At 39.9% G+C, this 25,892-nt stretch overlaps 1 protein-coding gene across 2 annotated transcripts; it reads left to right on the top strand.

Annotated features, from left to right (window-relative positions):
- Positions 1 to 1,071: 1,071 nt before the first annotated feature.
- On the top strand, positions 1,072 to 25,892 carry LOC109931926 (syntenin-1). Of its 2 annotated transcripts, none has more exons than XM_020531201.2 (9): positions 1,072 to 1,167; positions 5,330 to 5,400; positions 13,549 to 13,627; positions 18,196 to 18,296; positions 18,543 to 18,704; positions 20,796 to 20,971; positions 22,636 to 22,807; positions 23,481 to 23,572; positions 25,325 to 25,892. In XM_020531201.2, the coding sequence occupies exons 2-9, from the start codon at positions 5,350 to 5,352 to the stop codon at positions 25,377 to 25,379; spliced, it is 888 nt and encodes a 295-aa protein (XP_020386790.1). In that variant the 5' UTR covers positions 1,072 to 1,167; positions 5,330 to 5,349; the 3' UTR covers positions 25,380 to 25,892. The 2 variants fall into 2 exon arrangements, with proteins under 2 accessions (XP_020386790.1, XP_020386791.1); XM_020531202.2 differs by having other exon boundaries at positions 1,155 to 1,202.

The following is a 25,892-nucleotide window of genomic DNA, read 5'->3' as shown; positions in this document are numbered from 1 at the left end:
ACCTGTGGCTAGTTTGTAAATTGATTTACATTTCAAATATTACAACAGTAGAAGCATGCAATCAATGTACTCCATCATAACTGTCCAGGCTTATATTTTAATCTTTTCCAAACGCCAATTCAAGGCTAGAAGCCAAAAACTAGAATTCATTTGGATGCCCTCTGAATGCATCTTCACAACTGCGACAGGTGCAATCTGCATTCTCAACCACTTCCTGCGTAACTGTCAGAAAATCAGCTTTCGTTTAGGTTTCACATACGGATTGTTTCTGAGTGTTTTTTTCTAAGGAAAACACTTTGTATTCCGAAAATTGAAAAGAAAATACCTAAAACACTAATAGCAGCCTCTGAGTGGCATTGTTTAGAATCGATAAATGTGCTACGTTATAGCAGACAGGGTGTTATTTTAACAGGAATGCATTGTCGTATCAAGATCTCTGACAGTGATTGAATCATTTCCTTTTTAGAGTCATAAGATCTACAGCGTAGACAAAGGCACTTTGGCCCATCGCATCCGTGTTGGTCAAAAATAACCATCTAACAATTCTAATCTCATTTTTCAGCACATGTCCCATTGTCTTGGATGTCTTGGCATTCCAAATGTACATGTAAATTCTTCTTCAATGTGATGAGGGTTTCTGCTTCTCCCACCCTTACAGGCAGTGAGTTCCAGATTCCCACCACCCTCGGGGTGAAAACATTTCTCCTCACATCCCCACTAAACCTCCTGCCCCTTATCCTAATCCTATACCCCTTGGTCCCTCCATCAAGGGGACCAATTTTACTAAGCACCAAATGCATCGAGAAGCGAATCCCCACAATTTCTAGTGTTCTGTGAAATCCACAGATGAGTGTTATCTTTGTTTTATTTACAGCTGGTTGAGCGCTGGCTTACATGACTCAGAAGCGCCTGATGACAAGTGAAACCGACACTGAAAGGTTGGCGATGACACATTCAGGAGGAAATTCTCTTGCAGCAACTACTGAAAGAAGGCTTTTTTTTCCCACCGAGGCCTGCAGCTACTGGGCCGCGCGTTGCTAGGCACCCCCTCCCCCGCCCCCGCCCCCGGGGCGCCGTCAAGGCCCATGTGAGCGCGCGCCAGTTTCCGTGACGCGCTTCCTTCCGGTGGCAGGTCACGAGACGCTGGCGGAGTTGGAGCGAACGGTGGTAAGTCTGTCCGTCCGACGGCCGTCAGCACCGGGGTCAGTCACTCAGTGTACGGTTACCTCTCAGGCAGGATACCGTGGGGTGAGGGAGGATGGGGACCTTGAGAGGAGGCGGCTGTTCATGGTCAGATAGCCCGGCAACTCTAGCCGCCATTGTCCTGGAAGCAACTGATCCTGTTTTGCTGACGTCAGATTGAGTGGAAGGAGGAGGAGGAGGAGGAGGAGGGGGGGAGAAATATTACGTGGGGAATGAGACAAGATGTGTGGGGCATAACGAGAACAGACTTGGGCATGAGGGAAAATGAGATGGGGGAGCAGGTTGACTGTGGGAAATATCTTTCTAAGCCAGGAAAGTATGTGACTTTGGAGAGGAACTTGGTGGTGTTCCCGTGTATTTGCTGCCCTTAACCTTCCAGATGAAGTGGTTATGGGTTTGCAAGGTGGTGTATAAGGATCTTATTGGTAGTACTTGCCACTGGTATTGAGCATTAGGGCTGGAGGGAGTGGCTGTGATGCCAGTCAAGTGGGTGGGCTGCTTTGTCCTGGATGGTGTCTAGTTTGTGTTGCTGGAACTGCACTCATTAAGCAAGTGGAGTATTCTGTTACACTCATGACTTGTGCCTTGTAGATGGTGGACAAGCTATGGGGAGTCACTTGATGAGGTATTTGCCACAGTATGCCTATTCTCTAATCTGCTGTGTAGACACTTTATGTGATGAGTCTAGTTGAGTTTCTGGTCTGTAGAAACCCTGAAGGTGTAGATGGTGGGAATTCGTGATGGTAATGCTGTTGAATGTCAAGGGATGATGGTTAGATCCGCTGTTATTGGAGATTGCCCTTGTGAAGGTGTTGGTGGAGTCTTGAACTGCTGGAGTCTCTGTGCTGTAGGCACATCCACAGTGTAGTCAGGGAAGCAATCCAGGAATCTGCCTGGCTGTGACAGCCATCTTGTTAAAGGTTTAGCCTTTGAATTTAGCAGTGCAGATAGAGCATTGTAGTCAATATTTGTTACTGTCCATGATTCCATTTCAACTGGTCTGAATGAAGTCACGGCAGCCATTGCTTATAGTTTACCACTGCCAAATTCTGCTTGCCTTTTTTAGCCTTCATGGGAGTAAGTGGGATTGTTCTGCTTTTTGTGTACAGGACGTACCATGCTAATTTTCTACGTTGGGTAGTTGGCAGTGTTGTATCTGCACTGGAAGAACTTGGCTAGGGCAGTGGCAGGTTCAGGAACACAAGTCTTCAGTACTATTTCCAGAATGTTGTCAGGGCCTGTAGCCTTTGCAATATCCAATGCTTCCAACTGTTTCTTGATATCACATGGAGTGAATTGAATTGGTTGAACACTAGTATCTGTAAAGCTGGGGACCGCAGGAAGAGGCCGAGATGGATCATCCACTTGGCACTTATGGCCAAAGACTGTTGCAAAAAATTCACCCTTGTCTTTTGCACTGATGTATCGGGCTCTTCTATCATTTGAGGATGGGGATGTTTGTTGAGCTGCTTCCTCCAGTGAGTAGTTTAATTGTCCACCACCATTCACGACTGGATGTGGCAGGATTGCAGAGCTTGGGTCTGATCTGTGGGCTGTTGGATTGCTTAGTTCTGTCTGTCACTTGCTACTTATGCGCTGTTTGTCTTGCAAGTAGTCTAGTTTGGTAACATCACCAGGTTGATGTCTCATGCTGCTCTTGGCATACCCTTCTGCACTCGTTGAGCCAAGATTGATCCCCTGGCTTGATGGTAATGAATGACTGGGGACATGCCAGGTCATAAGGTTGCATTTGTGCTGGAGTACAATTCTGCTGATGGCCCACAGCACCTCATGAATGCCCAGTCTTGAGTTCCTGGATCTGTTCAAAATCTGTCCCACTTAGCATGGTGATAGTGTATGGAGATTATTATCAATGCGAAGGCAGGACTTTGTCTCCAGAAAGAGGTCACTCTCTCCGATACTGTCATGGACAGATGCCTCTACAGCCAGCAGATTGATAAGGATGAGGTCAAGTATGTTTTTGGTTCCTTCACCTGTCGCAGATTCCATGTAGCAGCTATGTCCATTAGGAGCCAACTTGCTCGATCAGAAGTGCTACTGCCAAGCCACTTTTGATGGTAGACATTGAAATCCTCCATCCAGAGTACATTTTGCACCCTTGCCACCTTCAGTGTTTCCTCCAAGTGTTGCTCAACATGGGGGAGTACTGATCCATCAACTGATGGGGGACAGTATGTGGTAAGCAGCTGGAGGTTTCCTTAGCCATGTTTAACCTGAAGTCATCAGACTTCATGGTTTCTAGAGTCAATGTTGAGGAATTCCTGGGTAACTCTGTAGATCGCATATGACTGTGCTACCACCTCTGCTGCGTCTGTCCTGCTCGTGGGATATAACCTATTTAGTGATGGTGTCTGGTATGATTCTGTGAGGCTTATGGTTGACTAGTCTGTGAGATAGCCTTCCCAAATTTGGTACGAGCTCCTGCATAGAGGACTCCTTACTAAGAGGGCTTTGCAGTCTTGACAGGGCTGTTTCTGCTGTTGTCTTTTCTGGAGTCTATGCCAATGCCAAGTGGTTGTCAGGTTTCATTTCAGTTTTGGGAGATTTTGGTTCATACGTTGAGAAGATACCAGTAACTAGAGGCAGTGTCTTCTGTTCTTTTCTATGCTGTCTCTTCTATTGTTCCACAAGGATCTTTTCTCTTTTATGTGCACTCATTGACCTCACCTGCAGATAAAAGGTCAGTTGTGCGCTGACCTCTTCCCCACTTCTTGGAATTGTGGAGTCTTGGAACTACCAGGCTTTGGATAAGTTTCACATTATTTAGATTAATAGTTGAAGACCAAAAGCATCATCCTTAGCTGATCAAAATTTATCACCTGTCTCCAGCTGCCCTGTCAGACTGAACCAGTGTGCCTGTACTCTTGACATCCAATATTTCCCAGTTTTCAAACCCATGTGAGATTGCTCATTTAGTTCTGCAGTGTTTCCTATGTCTTATTGAGGTCCTAACATATACCATAATATCACTAGATCTGACTGTTCTTAATGCTCTCTTACCAGCCGCCTCTCATTTCTTAAACTATGGAACCTAATCTCTGCATCACTGATTTCTCAATTACTGTCCTCATTTTCACTGATGTTAATGTAAAGTGTGAAATGCAACAACTAATTTGTGCATAACACATTTTCGCAAGGAGCAGTTAGGTAATGTTCTTTGAGCCTGGGTGTCAGAATTAGGGCACTCGCAGCACTGAAGTCAGTTTAGACATTTGTTCTTAGTCTTAGAGTGGAACTTGAACTTAACCTTCCAGAGCAGGTGCAGGAGTGCTGCCTGCTGAACCATGGCTGTCGTTCTTTTCTGTTTTCCCTCTTTCTCAACTTTTTCTAAAGTCTTTCTAGATATCTTTATTCAGAGCAAAATCCTAGAGAACTTGTGCTATACTCTGTCTCTTTCCTCGCTGTTTTTATGTGGAGCATAAATTATGGATTCTCTTTCTGTGCAAATTGCTGAGCCCATCATACTTAAATTGCACGGTAATGGAAATTGTTTACATGGGTATCAGTTTTCTCACGAACCTTGTACAGACTTGTTAGCTATTATTCATATATCTTCACCCAAAATGGATTTATTTATGTTGCTTTCCTGGGAACTGATTCACACTGCATTTTTGATCATTATGGGCTATCTTGCATTGTAAAAAGCCTGTCCATTAACTAAATATACATGTGTATATTCCCATGATTAAAGTAATGCATTTTTAATTATTTTTGAGCTGGATCTGTAAGCTTTAAGTGCTAGTGGTGCTTCTGTGTTTGTGAAAGTGTTACTGCAACATTGGAATTTACTCCAGTTCATCTGCATTTGCAGTCTAAATGCTGAAGATATTCTTGACAAAATTGAGACAATTTCAACCTCCTTGCCCAATATCAGTATGGTCAGTTGTGTTATGTTTAGTTCCCTGAAAATTTTACACCTGGAAGATAAGGAACGAGTGAGATATCTCTTCCATAAGAAAACAATCATTACTTTTCATGCTTGAAAGTAAGGTGTCAATTTCTGCAATATTTGAAAATAGATATTTTATGTGCAATGTGTGAAAAGGTAATTTGTAATATCTTAGATCTCAAATGTATGCTAAACAACATTTTTTTTCCTCTTAAGGCTTTTACATTTGTGTAAAGATGTCTTTGTACCCGTCCTTAGAAGACCTTAAAGTGGACAAGGTGATCCAGGTAAGTGGAAAAGGTAACATTTGCCTATTAAGGTTCCTTTTATTGTGCATGATATGACCCAAGAGGAGAAAGAGGTTGAGAAACAGAAGAATTTTAGAGAGATTTCAAAGTTTGAGATTGAGGCGACTGTATGAACAGTCGATGTTCAGACAGCAGATTGAGAGCAAGGGACTAGGATCAGAGGACTGCTGAGATTTTCAAAATGATGTGTTGGTGTGTTATAGGTGGTTCCAGAGGTTGGTAAAGCAGCACTTGTGTTTTTTAGACCCATTGGCTGGTTTTAATATTTTTGAAACAAAAACAAAAGTTGCTGGAAAAACTCAGCAGGCCTGGCAGCACCTGTGAAGAGGAATGAGAGTTAATGTTTCAGGTCCAGTGACCCTTCCTCAGAACTGAATATTTTTTGTCTTATTAAATACAGTGATAGACTTTGTTTTATTCTAAAAAGGTAGCCTGTGTATTCTTGATCAATAATCAAAGTAAAATGAATAGTTTCTATAAGTCTGCATCTTTTGTTCTCTATGATTTCCAGCATTTTCCATTAAGAGAAATTACATTGTGAAGTTACCCTGCAAGATTACCATTCCCTATTAGGGGGAAAGACTGATTCCAATTTTTTTTTTTTTGATATACAACGTTCATTAAACTCTTTGGTTGCTGATTGCTTGAATTAAATAGCAATCATTTGCTTGTACTTCATGTGCCTCCTGTCACCCAAGAAGTCAAAGGTAAAGTGCAAGATGAGGAAACTATCTGAAAACAAAAGAAATGGAGTAATGTATGTGAAGCAGAAGAGTAAAATAATGTTATTTTATTTGTGATTTAAAAAATAAGGGATGTGCAACTGGTTGCATTAGTTTTTTGTAATCTGACTTGACATTTACCACCAAACGTTATTACATAAAAGACACCAAAGATCCTCAGACAGCACCTTCCAAACCCACGAACACATCCATCTAGAAGGACAAGGGCAGCAGATATATGGGAACACCACCACCTCCAAGTTCTCCTCCAAGTTGCTCACCATCCTGACTTATATATAATTGCTGTTCCTTCGCTGTTGCTGGGTCAAAATCCTGGAATTCCCTCCCTAACAGCATTGTGGGTTAACCCACAGCAGGAGGAATGCAGCGGTTCAAGAAGGCAGCTCACCATCACCTTCTCAAGGGTAACTAGCGATGGGCAAGAAATGCTGGCTCGCCAGCGATGCCCACATCCCACAAAATGAATTTTTTTTTAAAAAAATTCTTTTAGCAGGCACCCTTATGGTTTCTCAGTGATGTTACTAATGTTAGTGGTAGTCATATACTTTGGACCCATGCAAATTATGAAGCTTTTCAAAGTCTTTTTGCAAAGTCTCTCCATCTTAGTAAACCTATACTGAATCTAAACCCTGATCTGAAAGCTGAAGAATGGTCACTGGATTCAAAATGTTAATCCTGATTTCTCTCCACAGATGCTGCCTGACCTGCTGAGATTTTTCAGCAATGTCTGTTTCTGCCTCAAAGCTGATCTGTTGAAAATGTAGTTTCCTTTGCATAGAAATATAGCAAAGAATAGAACTAAAGAGTGCAATCCATCGAGTTCCTGTAAATTTTATTTACTTTTTTGTTTCTGTACTGTTTCCAATGTCTCCCTCTATAGTCTGTTGCATGCGTTCACTATCTTTTTGAATTAGTTATGTCTGGAGTTTAGCCATGTCCCTAGGTTTGAGAAATAGTAACATGTTCAAAAATACGTTGACGTTCAAATTTCCCTGAAGAACAATATCTCCTGTGGGATTTTTCCATTTCAGAAAACAATGCCAGATTTCCAGCTGAGAAGTCTCTTACCTGTTATCAGTTTGCCTGTTTATCCACTGTCTTTGGTATTTTAGTCAGAAAAGAATTATGTGGTATCTAGATGTAACTGTACCAATATCTGTACAAACAGAAATTTGTGCACCCTTCTGCAGGTGCAATGTTAGAAGATTTGGTTAGTTTTCTTTCCTATTTACAAGCTGTTGATTTCAGTGAGCCTACTTTATATTTCAATGTCAACAGGTTTCCGAAAAGAGACAGAACATAGAACAATACAGCACAGGAATGAACCCTTCAGCCCACAATGTTGTACTAAATGCCAAATTAAACTAATCCCTTCTGCCTGCCCTTGGTCCATGTCCCTCCATTCCTAGCAAATTCATGTGCTTATCAAACGAAAGTCCCTTAAACGCTCCTATCATATCTGTCTCCACCACCACCTCTGGCAATGTGTTCCAGACACCTACCATTCTCTGTGTAAACAAAAAAAAACTTGCCCCTGACATCTCTTTTGAACTTTCCCCTCTCGCCTTAAATGTATATCCCCTAGTATTAGACATTTCAACTTTGAGAAAAAGATTGATTGTCAACCCTAACTATGCATCTCATAATTTTATAGACCTCTATCAAATCTCCCCTCAGCCTCCACCGCTCCAGAGAAAATAACCTGAGTTTTTCTAGCCTCTCCTTATAGCACATACCTCCTAATTCAGGCAGCGTCCTGGTAAACCTCTTCTGCACCCTCTCTGAAGCTTCCACATCCTTCTTGTAATGTGACCAAAATTAAATGCAGTACTAAGTAGAGCCTAGCCAAAGTCTTCTAAGGTTGCAACATGACATCCTGACTCTTGTACTCAATTCCCCGACCAATAAAGACAAGCATGCCATATGCCTTCTTTACCACCCTTTCTATTTGCGTGTCCGCTTTCGGGGTTCAAGTCTACAGCTCCCTAAGATCCTCCTGTATATCAGTGCTGTTCAGGTACTGCCATTAACTGTATACTGCATTGGTGGTCATCTTCCAGGATTCTATAGACTCTGAAATAGTCCCTGTAGATTAGAGAGTGGCTAATGTCACTCCAATATTCAAAAAGGGAGATAGAGAAAACAGAATTATAGACCAGTGAGCCTAACATCGATAGTGGGGAAAATTCTCGAATTCGTTGCCAAGGATTTTGTTAAAAGCATTCAAAGTAGTGGCAGGATCAGACAGAGGCAGCATGGATTTATGAAGGGGAAATCATGCTCGACAAATCTGTTGAAATTCTGTGAAGATGATGTAACTAGCAGAGTTGACAAGGGGAAGCTAGTCGATGTAGTCTATTTGGACTTTCAGAAAGCTTTTGACAAATGATTAATGTGCCAGATTAAAGTGCATGGGATTGGGGGAAGTGTATTGAGATGGATAGGAAACTGGTTGGCAGAGAGGAAACAAAGAGGAAGAATTAATGGGCCCATTTCAAATTGGCAGGCAGTAACTAGTGGGGTGCCACAAGGATTGGTGCCAGGACCCCAGCTATTCACAATATATATTAATGATTTGGATTAGGGACCAAAATGTAACATCTCCAAGTTTGCAGATGATAGCAAGTTGGGTGGGAGGGTGAACCATCACGATGATGCAGAGATCCTTCATGATCTCGACAGGTTGGGTGAGTAGGCAAATCAATGGCAGGTGGAGTATAATTTGGATTAACATGAGGTTATTCACTTTGGAAGCAAAAACAAGAAGGGAAATTACTACCTGAATGGCTGTGAATTGGGGGAGAAAGTGTGCAGCAGGACCTGGGCATCCTTGTGCACCAGTTGCTGAAGGTAAGCATGCAGCTGCAGCTGGCAGTAAAGAAGGCAAATGTATGTTAGCCTTCATTGCGAGAGGTTTTGTGTACAGACGCAGAGATGTGTTGCAGTTGTACAGGGCCTTGGTGAGACCACGCCTGGAATATTGTGTGCATTTTTGGTCTTCTTTTGAAGAAGGATGCTCTTACACTCAAGGGAGTGTGGTGAAGGTTTACCAGGCTGATTCTGGGGATGTTGGGTCTGACGTATGAGGGGAGATTGACTAGGTTGGGATTATTTTCACTGGTGTTCGGCTGAATGAGGCGGGGGGGATCTCGAGGCTTATAAAAGTCTAGCAGGACTGGGCAGGATAGAAGCAGAGAAGATGTTCCCAATAGTTGGTGTGTCCAGAACCAGGGGTCACAGTATGAGGATTCAGGGTATACAATTGGAGATGAGATGAGGAGATATTTCTTCCATCTAAAGAGTGGTGCGTCTGTGGAATTCTTTACCACAGGAAGTAGTTGATGCTAAAACATTCAATGTATTCAAGAAGCGACTAGATATAGCACTTGGGGTGAATGGGATTAAGGTTATGGGGAGAAAGCAGGATTAGGCTATCGAGTTGGATGATCAGCCATGATCATGATGAATGGCGGAGGAGGCTCAAAGAGTTGAATGGCCTCCTCCTATTCCTATCTTCTATGTTACATACTTTTCCTTAACATTTGATGTCCCAAAGTGCAGCACCTTGCACTTACCCAGATTAAACTCCCATCTGCCACTTCTCCACCCATATCTGCAACGGATTTATATCCGGCTGTATTCTTTGACAACCTTCTACGCTATCCACCAGTCTTTGTGTCACCTGCAAACTCACTAACCCACCCATCTACATTTTTGTCCAAGTCATTTACGTAATATCATAAACTGTGGAGGTCCCAGTACGGATCCCTGTGGAACACCACAAAACACAGATCTCTAGCTTGAGAAACACCGTTCCACTACCCTTTGCCTTTTATCGGCAAGCCAATTCTGAATCCAAGTGGCCAAGTCACCATGGATCCCGTGCATCTTAATCTTCTGGATGAGCCTACCATGAGGACCTTTTCAAAAACCTTACTAAAATCCATGTAGACAACATCCACTGCTCTACCCTCATTGATCACAGTCATCACTTCCTCAAAAAATTAAATCAAGTTAATAAGACATGACATGCCCCGCACAAAGCCAAGCTGACTGTCCCTAATTAGGCCGTGCTTTTCCAAATGTATGTAAATCCTATCCCTAAGAATTCTCTCCAATAGCTTTCCAACCACTGATGTGAGAGTCACCGGTCTATAATTTCCTGGATTATCCCTATTTTCATTCTTGAACAGAGGAACAACATTAGCTACCTACCAGTCCTCTGGATCTCTCTAGAAGCTAACGAGGATACAAAGATTTTGGTCAAGGCCCCAGCAATCTCCTCCCTTGCCTGTCTCAAAACCTGGGGTAGATACCATTGGGCCCTGGGGACTTATCCACCTTTAATGCTCTTCAAGAGACCGAGTACCACTTCTATCTTGATCTCAAAATGCTGCAGCATATCAGCATGCTCCATACTAATCTCACGATCCTCCATATCCTTCTCCTGTGTGAATACTGACGCAAGGTACTCCTTTAGGATCTCTCCCACATCCTCTGCTTCCAAGATCAAGTTCCCTCCTTCATCCATGAGCGGTCCTACCTTCTCCCTAGTTATCCTCTTTGTTTTTAATACATACATAAAATGCTTTGGGATTCTGCCTGGTTCCCTTAGTGAGCCATTTGAGGTTTTAAGGTCATTGATGATGATTTCATAGTAAATGGACGATTTCAATTTGTCCCAGATTTTTATTGAATTCAAATTTGACCATTTGTCATGGTGGCTTCTCAGCTCATGCCTCCAGAACATTAGCCTCAGTTTCTAATGACATTACCATTAGGCCACTTCATGCCTACAAATGCATTTGTGTTTACTGCAAAACTAAAAAATATCAGAATGCTGAAAGTGATATCATGAGGTTGTTGACTTGCTCACCGAGCTGGCTTGATTTTGTTCAGACGTTTTGTTCCCATCCTATATGGCATCATCAGTGGAGCCTCTGATGAAGCAATGTTATTGTGCTCCGTTTGGAATTTATACTGTCTGGGCCGTAATGGTGAATAGTGTCATTTCTGGTTTTGATCTGTATGGGTTTGTATATGGGATCCAATTCTATACGTTTTGTTGATTGAAGTATGATTCCTAGTGGTCTTGGGAGTCTTGATGTCAGTTCCGATATGTTCTTGAGGTAGGGCAGTGTGGCTAGTGTGATAGGTCATACTGTGTCCTCCTGTTTGTTTAGTAGGCATCTGTGGATGAAGTTGAGGGGATATCTGTTTAGAGCAAGGATTTTGTATAAGTGTTCTTACTCTTTCCTGCATAGTTCTGGAGTGTTGCAGTGTGCCCTGGCCCATTTAAATAGTGCCCTGATGCAGCTTTGTTTGTGGACGTTGGGGTGGTTGCTGTGGAAGTTGAGGATTTGATCTGTATTGGTTGCTTTTCTGTATACTGAGGTTTGGAACTGCCTGTTTGTCAATTGCTCTACTTTAACATCCAGAAACAGAAGTTGATTGTTGTTTGCTTCTTCCCTTGTGAATTTAGTCCTTGTGAATACACTGTTGATGAGGTAGTGGGTCTCTTCTAATTTGTGTTTTATAATGACAAATGTGTCATCTACGTACTGGATCCACAGTATAGGTTGAATGTGGGGGAGGGTGGTGCATTCTAGTCTTTGCATGACTGCCTCTGCGATGTGTCCTGAGATATGTGACCCCATTGGTGTACTGTTGATCTTTCTATATCTTCCCATTAAAGATGAAGTGTGTAGTGAATTGTAGTAACTTAAGTATGTTGTCCTTGCTGATGGAGCTGCTGGTCTGCGTTGCTGTTTCCTCTAGTGGCCACATTATTAGACCTAACACTGGCCACACTATGCCAAAAACATATCGGAACTGACAACAAGACTCCTAAGATCATTAGGAATCATGATGGCCCACAGACACTCCTACAGCAAACACTTAGAAGGATTAAGGACCCCATTCCCACAACATGCACAACAAATTTAGAAAATACCACGCAACGACTGCCTCAAACATTACATCGGACAGACAGGAAGGAAACTAGCCATCAGAATACACGAACATCAGCTAGCAGCAAAACAGCACAACGAACTCTCTAGTCAGTACACTCGGACAATGAAGGCCATCAATTTAACTGGGACAAGGTAACCATAGTAGCCCAAGCCAAATATAGACACGCACAGGAATTCCTAGAGGCTTGGTTCTCCACCCATACTTCAATCAACAAGCATATAGAATTGGATCCCATATACAAACCCATACAGGTCAAAACCAGAAATGACACTACTCGCCATAACATACCGGACAGTATAAATTCCAAGTGGAGTACAATAACATCGCTTCGTTGGATGCTCCACTGATGATGTCACCTAACATGGTGATGAAACATCTGAACAAAAACAAGCCAGCTTGGCGACCAAGTCAACAACCTCATCCACAACCTGAGCTCTAGATCTTTGCCAAAACTTTGGAAGTGATATCATGTTGGGGTATGCAACCTTTGACACAGCCAATGTCAGTTCAGATTGGTTTAAATTCCTTGACAACAGCTGTTTTACTTATCTCTGGATTAACTAAATATCAACTCTTCTCAGAATCTCTCTTTCTGTACCATACCTTCTAAATATTTAATCCACAAGATTTGGTGAGATAATACTAAGTACTAAACTTAAAAATAATCTAAATACATAATTCCTTTATTACGTTTCTGACCAAATAAATTTCCCACAATTGACCCAGATATTTGTGAACAAAATGTTAGATTGTGGCATTTAAGACAATGTGAAAATATGAACTGAACTATAAGCGTATTGGATAGTAATCATTCAAATGGAATGCTTTTCATGGATGACAAGACCTAATTCAAAAAGGAGAATGAAAAGGAGTCATTGGGAATTAAGATTAAAAGTAAAATTAATCACCGGTTGTTGTATTCTTGGACACCAACCATGGTTTTGACGGAATTGTATCTTGCCATTTGTGTGTCACGTACATTTTTTTTAAATTCAGGCTTATTGACCCTACTGCTGCTTTATCAGATAAAGTATTTATTTCAGTTACCTTTTTAGTTACTTTAATTGCATTGAAGTTAATTTTTAAGAGTCATATTGGTGGCTGACTTTGAAACTTAGAGTATGATTGAATCATCACGAAGAGAACGTTGTTTAGATATAGCACAATAGTATCTTAGTTGCATCATATATTCTGTTAAATAGTAAATCAGTTCTAGTGTCCTTTAATCCATCATACATATCAGGTTAAATTAAACTTGAAACATGTTTCTCCATTATTGAGGGAAGATAAAGTACAATCCCTTCTCTCCCTCCTCCGTTTAACCTTCTCTGATATACCCAGATAAGAATATTAATCTATTTCTCAAACTTATTGAAATGCCAGTATTTCAGATGTTAAACATGTTTTTCAGGCTCAAGCTTCATATGTGGCAAGTTCTGGAACTCCTGCAATTCTGCCTGAAACTGTAGCCTCTGTGCCATCAGATGGTGGTAAGTTTGTGGCCTTTTTACAGTAGGTGTAGAGAGGATTAATGTCCTGTTTATAAAAATAGAAATGTTGTGCCAAATAAAACAAGCATAAGCACAGACTCCTAAATTAGGTGCAGAAGTTGTCCGTTTGGTCTTTCAAACCTGTTCTGCCATTCAACAAGATCATCGTCAATCTGATGTGTTCAGAATTCCACACTCTCTCATAATCCCAATAACCTTGGATTCTTGTTAGGTGAGGGAATCAGTCCACCTCAATCTTACTCCCACTTTCTCCAACTTCTGAGGCAGAGTTCCAAGGTTGCACCAGGAGGAAAAAAAAATTTCAACTCTCAATCCTAAAAGTGTGACTCCTAATTTTAAAAAAGTCTAGTACAACTCCTCTTCAGAACTGAGTTCATAGCTGTTCACAGGGGCTGTCACATCTTGAGTTTCTCCGTGATTCTCTGCTTATTTCAGATTTGCAGCACCTGCAGTATTTTGCCTTTAAAACAGTGTCCCTTGACTCTGGATTCATCCATAAGAGGAAACCTCTTTTCCATTTCCATCTTGTCAGTGCTATTTAGGATCTTATCAATCACCCCTTGCTCTTCTAAACTGTAGTGAAAACAAACCCAGCCTGTCCAATCTTTGATACCTGGAATCGGAGCAATCTAATAAACTTCCTCTGAACCACTTCCAATGCATTTTGATCTTTCTTCAAATAAGGATAGCAAAAATATGCACAGTATTCAAGATGTGGAATCATCAAACTTCTGTATAACTGAAGTATAACATTATTCTTATGTTCAATTCCTGTTTTAACAAAGAACAGCATTTTATTTGTTTCCACAATCCCCTACGTACTAAACGTCTTGTGACTCATGCACTTAAATACCTAGATCCCTCTGCATCTCAGAATTCTGCAGTGATTCACTTTGGTTGGAAGAATAAAGTATTATTCAAAGTGAGCAGTTTCATATTTTCTCATGCTATATGATTTGTGATTTTACTGGATAAATTATTTTTTAACATGTTCTTTCCATTGATTATGTATTTGTAAATAAGAATTGAAGATTACATTACATGACAGCACCTATTATGCAGATATTTTGATGTTGGAGTACAGTTTTGAAACACTGCTTTTAATTCAAGAAATAGTGAATAATATATAAATTCTCAACTTCAAAATTTAACTGAAAATGGTAGTTTTATATTGGAAGACTTTATTTACTTTATACAAATACATGGATTGTGAACTATATATTATTTATAGCTTATCTATATATTTAATATATACATGACGCAAATCTATTTAGAAGTCCTTACTGATATGACATCTAATTTTTTTCTCCTTTATATTCCTCCCTCCGGCTAGAAGAACTCCTAAGGCATTAACTTTTACATTAACTATTGTAGCTTGATTTGAGTTAAACTTTGAATCAACATTGGACATTTTAACAGTGCAGAGGAGGCAGTTTGGCCCATTTTTGCTGCACTGGCTATTCAAGTGAACGTTTCAATAGAGCCACTGTAAAATCAGAGAGCCATATTGTATAGAAGAAGCCTTTTGGCCCATCAAGTCTATACTCCAAAAATATACTACTATATACATTAGTCCCACTTTCCTGCGCTAGGCTAATAGCCTTGAATGTTATGACTTGAAGCTCATCTAAGTACTGGTAAAAGGCTGATGTTTCATGCCTCGACTATCCCAGGCAGTGCATTTCAGACCCCTCACCACCTTCTGGGTGAATTTTGTTTTTTTTAAGTTCCCTCCTAAACCTCCTGCCTTTCACTTTAAAATGATGCCCCCTTGTTTATTGAGCCTTTAAGGGGAACAGCTGCTTTCCATTCACCCTGTCCATTTCTTTCCTCATCTTATACACCTCGGAGGTTCCCCCCCCACCCCCCTCAATCTTCTCTGCTCCAAAGAAAACAACCCAGGTTTATTCAGCCTCTTCATAATTGAATGCTCCGTCCTAGGCAACATCCTGGTGAATCTCCTTTGCACCCCATCCTCTACAATCACATTCTTTCTATAGTGTGGTGACCAGAAATGCACATATCACTCCAACTGTAGCCTAACCAAAGTTCAGGATAGCTCCAACATGACCTTCCTGCTCTTATGATTTATGCCATGATTGATTGCGGCAAGGGCCCCATTTATCTTAGCTACCCTATTAACCTGGCCTTCAAGCACTCTAAGACCCCCCGGCTGTTCCTCTGAGCTTCCTAGTGATTCTCTTGCTTTTATCCTGTACCCTGCACTTTACTCCTATTCAAATAACCATTCAGTTCCCTTTTTAAATCCTGGATTGAACCTGCCTCCACTGCATCCCAGACCCTATCCACTCCTTATTCCTTTTATCACTTTTGCTGCTGCTTCTAATTACTTAAATCTATGCCTTCTCCTTTTTCGATCCTTTCACGAGTTGGAACATTTCCTTCCTATTTGTTCTGTCCTGAGTGCTCATTTCAAATACTGCTGGAAGATTTCCCCTCAGCCTGCTCCAGTGTGAACATTTCCAGCTTTTCCAACCTATATAAGGTTCCACATGGTAGACTGATAAGTAAAGTGGGTCACATGGGATTCAGGAAGAGCTTGTCAGTTGGAGCAAAATTGGCTGGACGGTAGGAGACAAAGGGTGGTAGTGGAGGCTTGTTTCTCAGACCGGAGACCAGTGGTGTTCTGCAGGGTTCGGTGCTGGGTCCACTGCTTTTTGTCATTTATATGAGTGATTTGGATGAGAATTTAGGAGGCATGGTTGGTAAGTCTGCAGATGACACCAAAATTGGCAGTATAGTCAATAGTGGAGGAGGTTATCTCAGATTACAAAAGGATCTTGATCAATTGGCCCAGTGGGCTAGGGGTGGCAGGGTTCAGAAAAGATTTACCAGGGTGTTGCCAGGACTGGAGGGTTTGAGTTAGAGAGAGGCTGGATAGGCTAGGATGACTTTTTACTGGAGCATAGGATGTTAAGGGGTGATTTTATAGATGTTTATAAAATCATCAGAGGCTTGGATAGAGTGAATAGGAAAGGTCTTTTTCCTTGGGGTGGGGAGTTCGAAACTAGGGGGGCATATTTTTAACGTGAAGGGAGAAAGAGTTAAAAGGGATCTGAGGAGCAACTTTTTAACAGCGGTTCATGTAGAATGAACTGCTAGAGGAATTGGTGAATGTAAGTACAGTTACAAAGTTTTAAAAAAACATTTGGACAGGTACAGAAATAGGAAATGTTTAGAGGGGAAAACCTGAAAGAACTGTGGATACTGTAAATCAGAAACAAAAACAGAAATTGCTGGAAAATCTCAGGTCTGGCAGCATCTGTGGAGAGAAATCAGTTAATGTTTTGGTCCAGTGACCCTTTGGGTTGAGGGGGATTTGGGCCAAACGCAGGCAATTGGGACTAGTTTAGTTTGGGAAACTTGATCAGCGTGGACAAGTCAGACCGAAGGGTCTGTTTCCATGCTGTATGACTCGATGACTGAATACTCATAAACCTGCAAACTTTCCAATGTCTTTATGGGCCTCCTAAATTAGCAACTAGAACTGAATGTTGTACTCTAGCTGAGGCGTAAGTAGTGTTTTATAGAAGTTCAACATAATCCCCTTGCTCTTGAATTCTATCCTTCTATTAATGAAGTCCCAGATATTTGTATGTTTTATTAAATAATGTCTCAACCTGACCTGGCTTAATCACTCAAGTACGCAATTATAAACTCTTCCAGCCACTAGTAACAGGAAAAACCAGGGTAGCTAAAGATAAACTGTTTCCACTCGGTGATTCCAAATCTAGGGTTATAGTCTACAAATTGAAGCTAGACTATTCAGGAGAGATGTTAAGAAGCACTTCAGCACACACAGTGATAGATGTTTGGAACACTCTTCCACAAATAACAACTGATCTAGCATCAATTGCCAGTTTCAAATCTGAGGTAGGTAAATTTTTGAGCTAAGGTATTACAAGAGATGGGCCAAAGACAGGTGTATGGAGTTAGGCCACAGATCAGCCATGATCTCATTAGATTGTGAAACAGGCTCAAGGGGCTGAATGGTCTACTCCTGTTCCTATGTTTCTAATTTCCAGAAGCTTTCTCTATGGCCTCAGTTGCACCTCTTTCCTTGAGAAAGACAAATCTTTACATCTAATACTTCAGTTATGCCCTCTGTCTGCGTGCATTAATCTTCTTTGTCCATAATTGGCCCATTTCCTCCTCTTATCACTCTTACCATTTATGCTCCTGTTGCCTTTCAGGCAATATAGCTTGAATGGTCCATAAACCATCTTTTTTTTAAGGTAGTCCATTGTTTAGCTGCTGGTATTCCTGTGAACCTTTGACTCTAATTTATTAAACCCAGATCCACTCCTACCCATTTGAATTTTGACTTTCCCCCAGCTAGTTACTCTTCCATGGTCTATTTAAACCTTATGATACAGTTATCACCATCCCCCAAATAGTTTTCCAATGACACTTCTTTTTTTTTTACTATAAACATATCACCTCTTTGCTCGGTTGTAACACTCTTTTTTAATGCATCTGTAACACTTTTTCTGAATAAATTGCACAAACCTTTAAAATTTTTGCAGGCCTTTATCCCCGTCTGTACCCTGAACTGTCAGAGTATATGGGACTTAGTTTAAATGAAGAAGAAATACAAATGAACATGGCTACAGTTGCAGTACCACAGGCAAGTGATACGTTTCTTAGTATTTTTCTGCTAAATTGCCAACAAGATATTACAATTAGTTCTCAACTAACTTAAATCTGCAGGACATCACTAAGCAGTGCTTCTAAAATGATCTCTATTTTTCCACACTACTACAGTAAGCATAAAGCTAATTGGAATGGAAAAGATCACAGATCTTGATGGGAAGAAGCATTCAGTGTTTGTAAGAATTTTTAAAAATGATTTGAAAATGCTTTATATCAACAGCAAACTGTTGCAAGACCATCCAGTATAAATCACATGGTGGCACCAGTGACTGGAACCGATTTGGGTCTTCGAAGAGCTGAAATCAAACAGGGTATCCGGGAATTAATTCTCTGCAAGGATCAGGATGGAAAGATTGGCATTCGACTCAAATCTATTGACAATGTAAGTACCACTTCTAGTAACTTAAAACTACACAGAAGTTTACAATGTGCTAGAAGATGCTAAAATATTTATTGACAAAGGGTCATTTTGATGCTTTCATTGCTCTGGGGATGGGACAGTTCTTAGGGAGATGTGGATATGGAACAGAAGCCGGTCACTTGTTCCCTCTTATTTGCTATGCCGTTTTAATAGGATAGTGGCTGATATGATTGGAATCTGAAATCCATATTTTTGTCTACCCCAACAACTTTTCACTGCCTTAGCAAGAAGAATCCTGCCTTAAAGATAGAAAGACTCTGCTTCTACTAACCTTTTCAGGAAGATTGTCAATGACACCCAACACTCAATTTCACATCCTCTCTGGTTTAAATGGACAGCTTATTTTAAAACCGTAAACCCTAGCTCTGGATCTGCCCCAGAAGAGGCAAGATCCTCTATACATCTATCCTGTCAAGACCTGTCAGGAACCTGTTTTAATCAAGTTGGAAACACATTGCTTTTCCTTTTACTGCATTCTGATCTGAACAGCACTAGGTATCCTTACACCCCTTGGACTTCTGCAGTTCAAGCTGGCAGCACGAGTGCCTTCTTCAGGGTAGTTGGTGATGGGCATTAAAAGCTGGTCTCGCTAGTAATACCCACATCCCGGAAAGTTTTCCTTTCAAAAACTCATTACTTCCAGCATTATTTTAAATCACAGTCGGCTGGATGGATTTATGCTGCTGATACAGAATGTCTAGCAGACTTTTTATTTTGAATTGACCTGTTCAGAGGTGTTCTAAGTGGGAGTGCAGCTGGGACTTGAACCTGCACCTCCTGGTCCAGGGGTACAGAAACTACAACTGTGCCACAAGAGCTCTACAATGTCTACCTGACTCAGTTTCATATTCCCCAAAAACATTTGGGATATGTCATTTTTTTTCTCAAATGAATGCTTTTCTTTAAGCATTTGAGCACCACATCTTGGCCAATTTGGGTTATTCAGAAAGCTGTTGAAGGCATAGAGTTGGAAAATAATAAAAACTGACTCCGTTCCAAATTATAATGCACTTCAATTTGAAATCCTATCACACTTAAGTTTGCTTTCTTTTTCACAAACATCAATCACAATGTATTTTTAAAATAAAAATGTTTGTTGCTTTCTATAGAAATCTTTGCGAAACCAAATGTGCTTGACCACGTTTCATAAATTTTTTGAAATGTAACTTGTTCAACATTTCCAAATATGAAATCTTCCAACAACAGTAAAGCTCTTTCAAGGAAAAAAGAGCCTTTTGACATTTTTGCTGATTTTTAAATCTGCGTTTGGTTTAATAATAGCATCAATTTAAGCAAAAGCCAGATAATTGTAAAGGAGAGGGGAAAACAGTTCACTGATGGAGTGAGATAAATCATCTTTAGGAAGAATCAAAACTGGTTGCTCCACAGTTTCACTGAACTGAAGAAGACTTGAGTCGATCATGATCATGATCTTGTATCTTGTTTTATAACCGGCCTTGACCTTTGCTTCACTCTGCTCAAAAAAGTCAATCTAACAGTCCTTATCTGCATTTTTAAATGGCTTTGATCCCTTATTATTGACATTCTGATGTACACTTGTTACCTTTACATTGAGTTGAAGGAAACCTTTGCTATGATGTGCAAATGAATCCTATTGGTAGGGTGGAGGCTGGAGTGTCTTTCACATACCAGAATGTTACTTTTCTGTGATTACAAGGTGTGGAGTTGGAGGAACACAGCAGGCAAGGCAGCATCAGAGGAGCAAGAAAGCTGATATTTCGGGTCTGAACCCTTCAGAAAAATCAGCAGTTCCTACCATCTGTTACTTGACTGTTAATGATTTTATCAAAGCAGTTACACCAGGATACTGTAGCCTTGCACGAATTTAATGTATGTAATGTGTTTTCGCATGAATGTCCACTGGTGTCAACCCCCCTTAATATTTGCTATTACAGACAGGTTGATAAAACCTGAATTGGTCTATGACCAGTGGTCACGTACGTGTTGTACCTTTTTTGTACACTGAAGCAAAAGAGTATATATACCTTCTTCCATTTTGTAATAGTGTTGCATTTCTCTTTGGTTTACAAGGGTGTCTTTGTCCAACTTGTACAAGCAAATTCACCTGCTTCTCTCGCTGGTTTAAGATTTGGTGACCAGGTCCTGCAGATAAATGGTGAGAATTGTGCAGGGTGGAGCAGTGACAAGAGCCACAAAGTGCTGAAACAAGCTTCTGATCAAAAGATTAGTGTCATAGTTCGTGATAGGTAAGAATGTGCTCCTCTCTTTCTGTTGAGAGAGAATTTCTAATGGAAATTTTTTTGTGTTTGAGAACTTAACATTGGTATTTTGTCACATCTTTACATTTCTGAGGAAGGGTCACTGGACCTGGAAACATTACCTCTACTTTCAGTCCATAGATGCTGCCAGATCTAAGATTTTCCAACAATTTCTATTTTTGTTCCTGACTTCCAGCATCGCAGTTTTGCTTTATTTTTAAATATTTAATTCAGCAATTGGTGAAGCATATACGTGTGAATTTAGTTATCCCATGAAGGAGACTAACATAGTCTGTTTTTATGGAAGCAAAGAAGGACCACACTGGTGAAGGAATTAAAATGAGATGGTAATATCCCTGTAATGGTTGATTAGAGAAATTTTAATTCTGAGTTTGGATGATGAATTTTTTTTTTTTTTTGGAATATAGCTGTATAGTGCATATAGCAGTTCAAGATGAGAAAAGACCATTAGGTATTTGACCTATCTGTTCTATTGGACTCTTTTCTGTATCCCTACTTTCTCCTCTCTCTAATCTGTTTGTTAAGCAATTAGGAGAGGTGCTCTGGCAGTGAATTTGCAGATTACTTTTTACTTGGGTTTAAAAAACATTGCAGTACAATATTCTCCAAATTTTTGGAGGAGCATAATTTTTTAAATTATCCTCCGATTGTGTTTATGGTTTTAACAGAAGCTAGTATGAAGAGTCAAAGTTTATCATGCATTGGATCATCAACATTAAAATGAGAGCTGGATGACAAACTTGATTTAAATATTCCTTGATGCTGATCTAGGAAGATTGTGGCCCTGGGAAGGAATGTGCATAACGTGGAAGGTTGGGGCAGGGAAAGCTTGCTTTTGTTTTATTGACAACACCAAATATCAAGTCTTTTGATTATAAAGCCCTTATTTTTGAAGGACAGCTGCTATGTAAATGTTAAGGTCAGAAGTCACACAGCACCAGGTTATAGTCCTCCAAGTTTATCTGAAATCACAAGCTTTTGGACTACTGCTCCTTTGTCACGGAAAGTGAAGAGAAGAGAAGCACACAGGCGCAGAACTTGTAGGCAGAGAGATCAAAAGATCATACAAATGGTATGAGTGATCTTTTGATCTCTCTGCCTACAAGTTCTGCACCTGTGTGCTTCTCTTCACTTCCCCTGACAAAGGAGCAGTACTCAGCTTGTGACTTCAGATAAACCTGTTGGACTGTAACCTGGTGCCATGTGACTTCTAACCATGTCCACCCCATCCAACACCGGCATCCCCATATCATGTAAATATTAAGCCAAACTCTGCAATATAAGATCACAACTAGCAAATCAATATTAGCTTTTTGTAATATTAGTTGCAAGTGGGCAGGTGTTTGGGCCAATGAGAGAACTTTTGCTTTTTGAGAAGTGTTATGTGGATACTAAATTTAATACATGCAGCAAATGGGACCTCGATTTAATGTTTAATCTAAAAATGCAAAATCCAAATTTCAGTCTTGTGATGCATGGAGAGCCAAGAGCACAAAAAATGGATTATTTGAAACTTGGAAGGAATAAGAATGGAGAAGTGTTTTCTCAGGAATTATAGCAGCATTGTCCTTTTGCATTTAAGTTAGTTGTTTATTGTGGATATAAACTCATTGGATTCCTGTTTTGCATAGGCCTTTTGAACGCACAATCACTATGCATAAAGATAGCACAGGACATGTTGGCTTCATTTTCAAAAATGGAAAAATCACCTCGATTGTAAAAGACAGCTCAGCAGCTAGAAATGGACTCCTAACAGAACACAATATCTGTGAGATTAATGGGCAGAACGTCATTGGACTCAAGGTAAGGAACAGTGATATTTTAATTTGTGTAGGTTGGGTAATCTAATTGGAAATGCACTTTTTCAGAAAATATTTGCTGCAAAATTCACATTACCTATTTATTTCTTGAATTAATATGAACTCCTCTTAAACATTCATAGTTGCTGCCTAAACAAAATCCAATGACCATTGTTTGAACTGTCAGTTAGTGGTTGGTTTGATTTTTTTTCACTTTGTTTATTGATTGGAGAATTATTAGCCTTTCAACATTTTAAATTTTTCATTTTGGCTTTTTTTTTTCCGGGCAGTCAGGTTTAGGACCAGTCTCAATCTCTTAAAAGTATGTTTTGTTGAAGAATGTCTCTGTCTCTGCAGCGATTTCCAAAGAATATTTCCTTTTCTTTTGAATAAATAATCTGGATCTCTCCATTCTTGACCTCCAGCTACACTGATAACTCCTTTAATCTCTTGTTAATCAGATCAAACTTGCTTTGGTAAATTCTGGGTTCCAGTCTATCTTGCTGTTGCAATAGGTCAATCTAAAAGGAATGCCACCCTCAATCTGAGAACTTGAAATTGCCAAATGCCATAAAGGCAAAAGAGTCTTTGCCCCTTTTACAGAATTGTGTTTTTAATCAAAGTCTATAAAATAACTGAAGTTATTTATGGGATTGTTTAATGTGATGTTTCAATAGGATACACAAATTGCAGACATTCTGGCCACAGCAGGGAATGCAATAACAATTACTATCATGCCTTCCTACATTCATGAGCATATGATGAAAAGGTAAGTGCTGATTTTTTTTAAATTACATTAGAGTCTATTTGTCTATAGAATCAATATTTAATAAAAAAGAAGTACTGCAAGTTGAATATTCCTTGCACAATAACCAGAGTTCTTCAAGGCCAATAGTGGAACCTGTTAGAGACTAAGGGGGCAACCAGACGTGGGTGATGTATGAAACGAATACTTCTCGTGCACGCATAGAGACGAAAGACATTGTACCTGGGATGATGAGGTTCTCAAACTCATTAGGATTAATAAGGAGGAGGTGCTAGATGTTTTAGAGGACATAAGTACATAAATTCCTCGGGTCTGATGCACTATATCCAGTACTGCTTTAGGAGGAATTTGCTGAGGGCCTGGTGAAGATATTTAAGACTTTGCTGGCCATAGATGAAGTGCTAGGTGACTGGAGAATAGCTAATTTGGTTCCTTTGTTCAAAAAGTGCAGCAGGGATAGGCCAAGTAATTACAGACCAGTTAGTCTCATGTCAGTATTCGGGAAATTATTGGAAAAATTCCGAAGGACAGGATTAATCAATACTTGGAAAGACAGAGATCGATCAGAGATTACACTGATTTTGATAGAGGGAGATCCTGTCTAATGGCTTCTGAAAAGTGTCTAATCATTGAAGGTAGTGCAGTTGATGTGGTTTACACAGACTTCAGTAAGGCCTTTGACAAGGTCCCACGTGGAAGGCTGGTCCAAAAGGCAAGTGTTCATAGGATCCAATGTCAGCTACTCCTTTGCATTTTAAACATCTTCCTTATAAACTACTATGATCTTCTAACTTCTCATTAGCCATAGTGGTGCTACTTTTTAAGGGTATGTATTGGAAATTACAATTTAATTATTAAAATATTTGCATTGGTTAACTGTCACTGCCATTTAAGCTATCTTCCCAATCTGTCTTGATCAACTGAGCCTCATGTAGTTTGCTGCCTTTAAAATTTAACTGTAGTTATGGGCTTGATTAAAGCATTCTGTAACTCACTGTACCATTTTACATATTCTTCCTGAGCAGCTCGCTCTTCACAGGATTGTAGCTTGCTTCATTTCACAGTATCAGATCTAAAATTAATGCTTTCTGGATCAATATTATGGAACCATCTTGAGTATATTTATGAACTTGCCTTCCATGCTGTTGGAATTTTGTTTTCCAAACTATAGAGATATTATGTTTCAGATCTAGCTTTCATTGGGACTGTAATCATCAGTATTATTCAAACCTGGTGATGCTTTATTGAAGTACTGTGGAGTGTTTATGGAACTATCCATAGAAGCTTCCTTAATGCTAGAAAGGGATAGTAAGATGAGAAACTGAACTTAGAATGTGATTTTTAATGATTAAATTACAAGTTCTGAAGAAGGGTCACTGGACCAGAAACATTAATTATTCTTTCTCTGCACAGATGCTGCTAGACCTGAGGTTTTCCAGCAACTTGTTTCTGATTTTCAGCATCTGCAATTCTTTGTTTTTTTTCTCTGGAACATTAATTCTCTTCCTCTGGGAATGCTGGGTAGGGTTTCTCCAACACTTTGTTTTTATTTTGGATTTCTAGCATCTGCAGTACTTTGCTTTTATCTGAATTAATTAATTATTTATCCATTTTACATTTTGGACTTAAAAATTCAACTTTAACTATGTTGAAACACTAATGTCAAGATTTTTTTTAGCTGCCGGTTTAAGCCACGTTCTACAGCAATTTACCTTCCGTTTGTAATTCTGAATTTCTCCCCCTTTGTCTTTCCAGGATGGCTTCAAGCATTGTTAAGAGTCTCATGGATCATGGCATTCCAGAAGTGTAAAGTGAACTCCTATGAATGCAGTGATTTAGTGATTTAACCTATTAGCCTTTTAGATGGCCTTAGTCTAGTAAAAATAGCAGCTTGGATACTACCCAGCTTGCATGTCAAAGGAGTTTTAATATGGCTATTAACTGTTGCTGCCAACTGCGTACCTATACAAATTATGAGCTGTTTTACTCAGTACTCTGTTTACAAAGCAAAAAAAAGGTGCATTAGCATTTTGTTCTGATCATTCCACTTGTACGCTTTTCCATATCAGTTAATAATTTAGTATGGAATTGTTTTTACAGTATTGAGCAATTAGTCCATGAAAATTGTGAATCTTGATTTCTTCTAGTTGGTTGTTAACAATCTTGACTGGTATGTCATGTTTTTATTCAGTAATTTTTGCTTCTGAGTACATTTATACTGTATAGTGGTCTCTTACTAGCATATCACTGTCCTTACACACTTATTAAAATGTCTTTAAGACATCGGAACGCTGTTTATGACAAATAAAAAAACTGAACATTT

Source organism: Rhincodon typus, chromosome 4, assembly GCF_021869965.1.
Source record: "Rhincodon typus isolate 14 chromosome 4, sRhiTyp1.1, whole genome shotgun sequence".
Lineage (NCBI taxonomy): Eukaryota > Metazoa > Chordata > Chondrichthyes > Orectolobiformes > Rhincodontidae > Rhincodon > Rhincodon typus.
The sequence above is the reverse complement of the archived record's forward strand: the minus strand, read 5'-3'. Positions and strand labels throughout refer to the sequence as shown.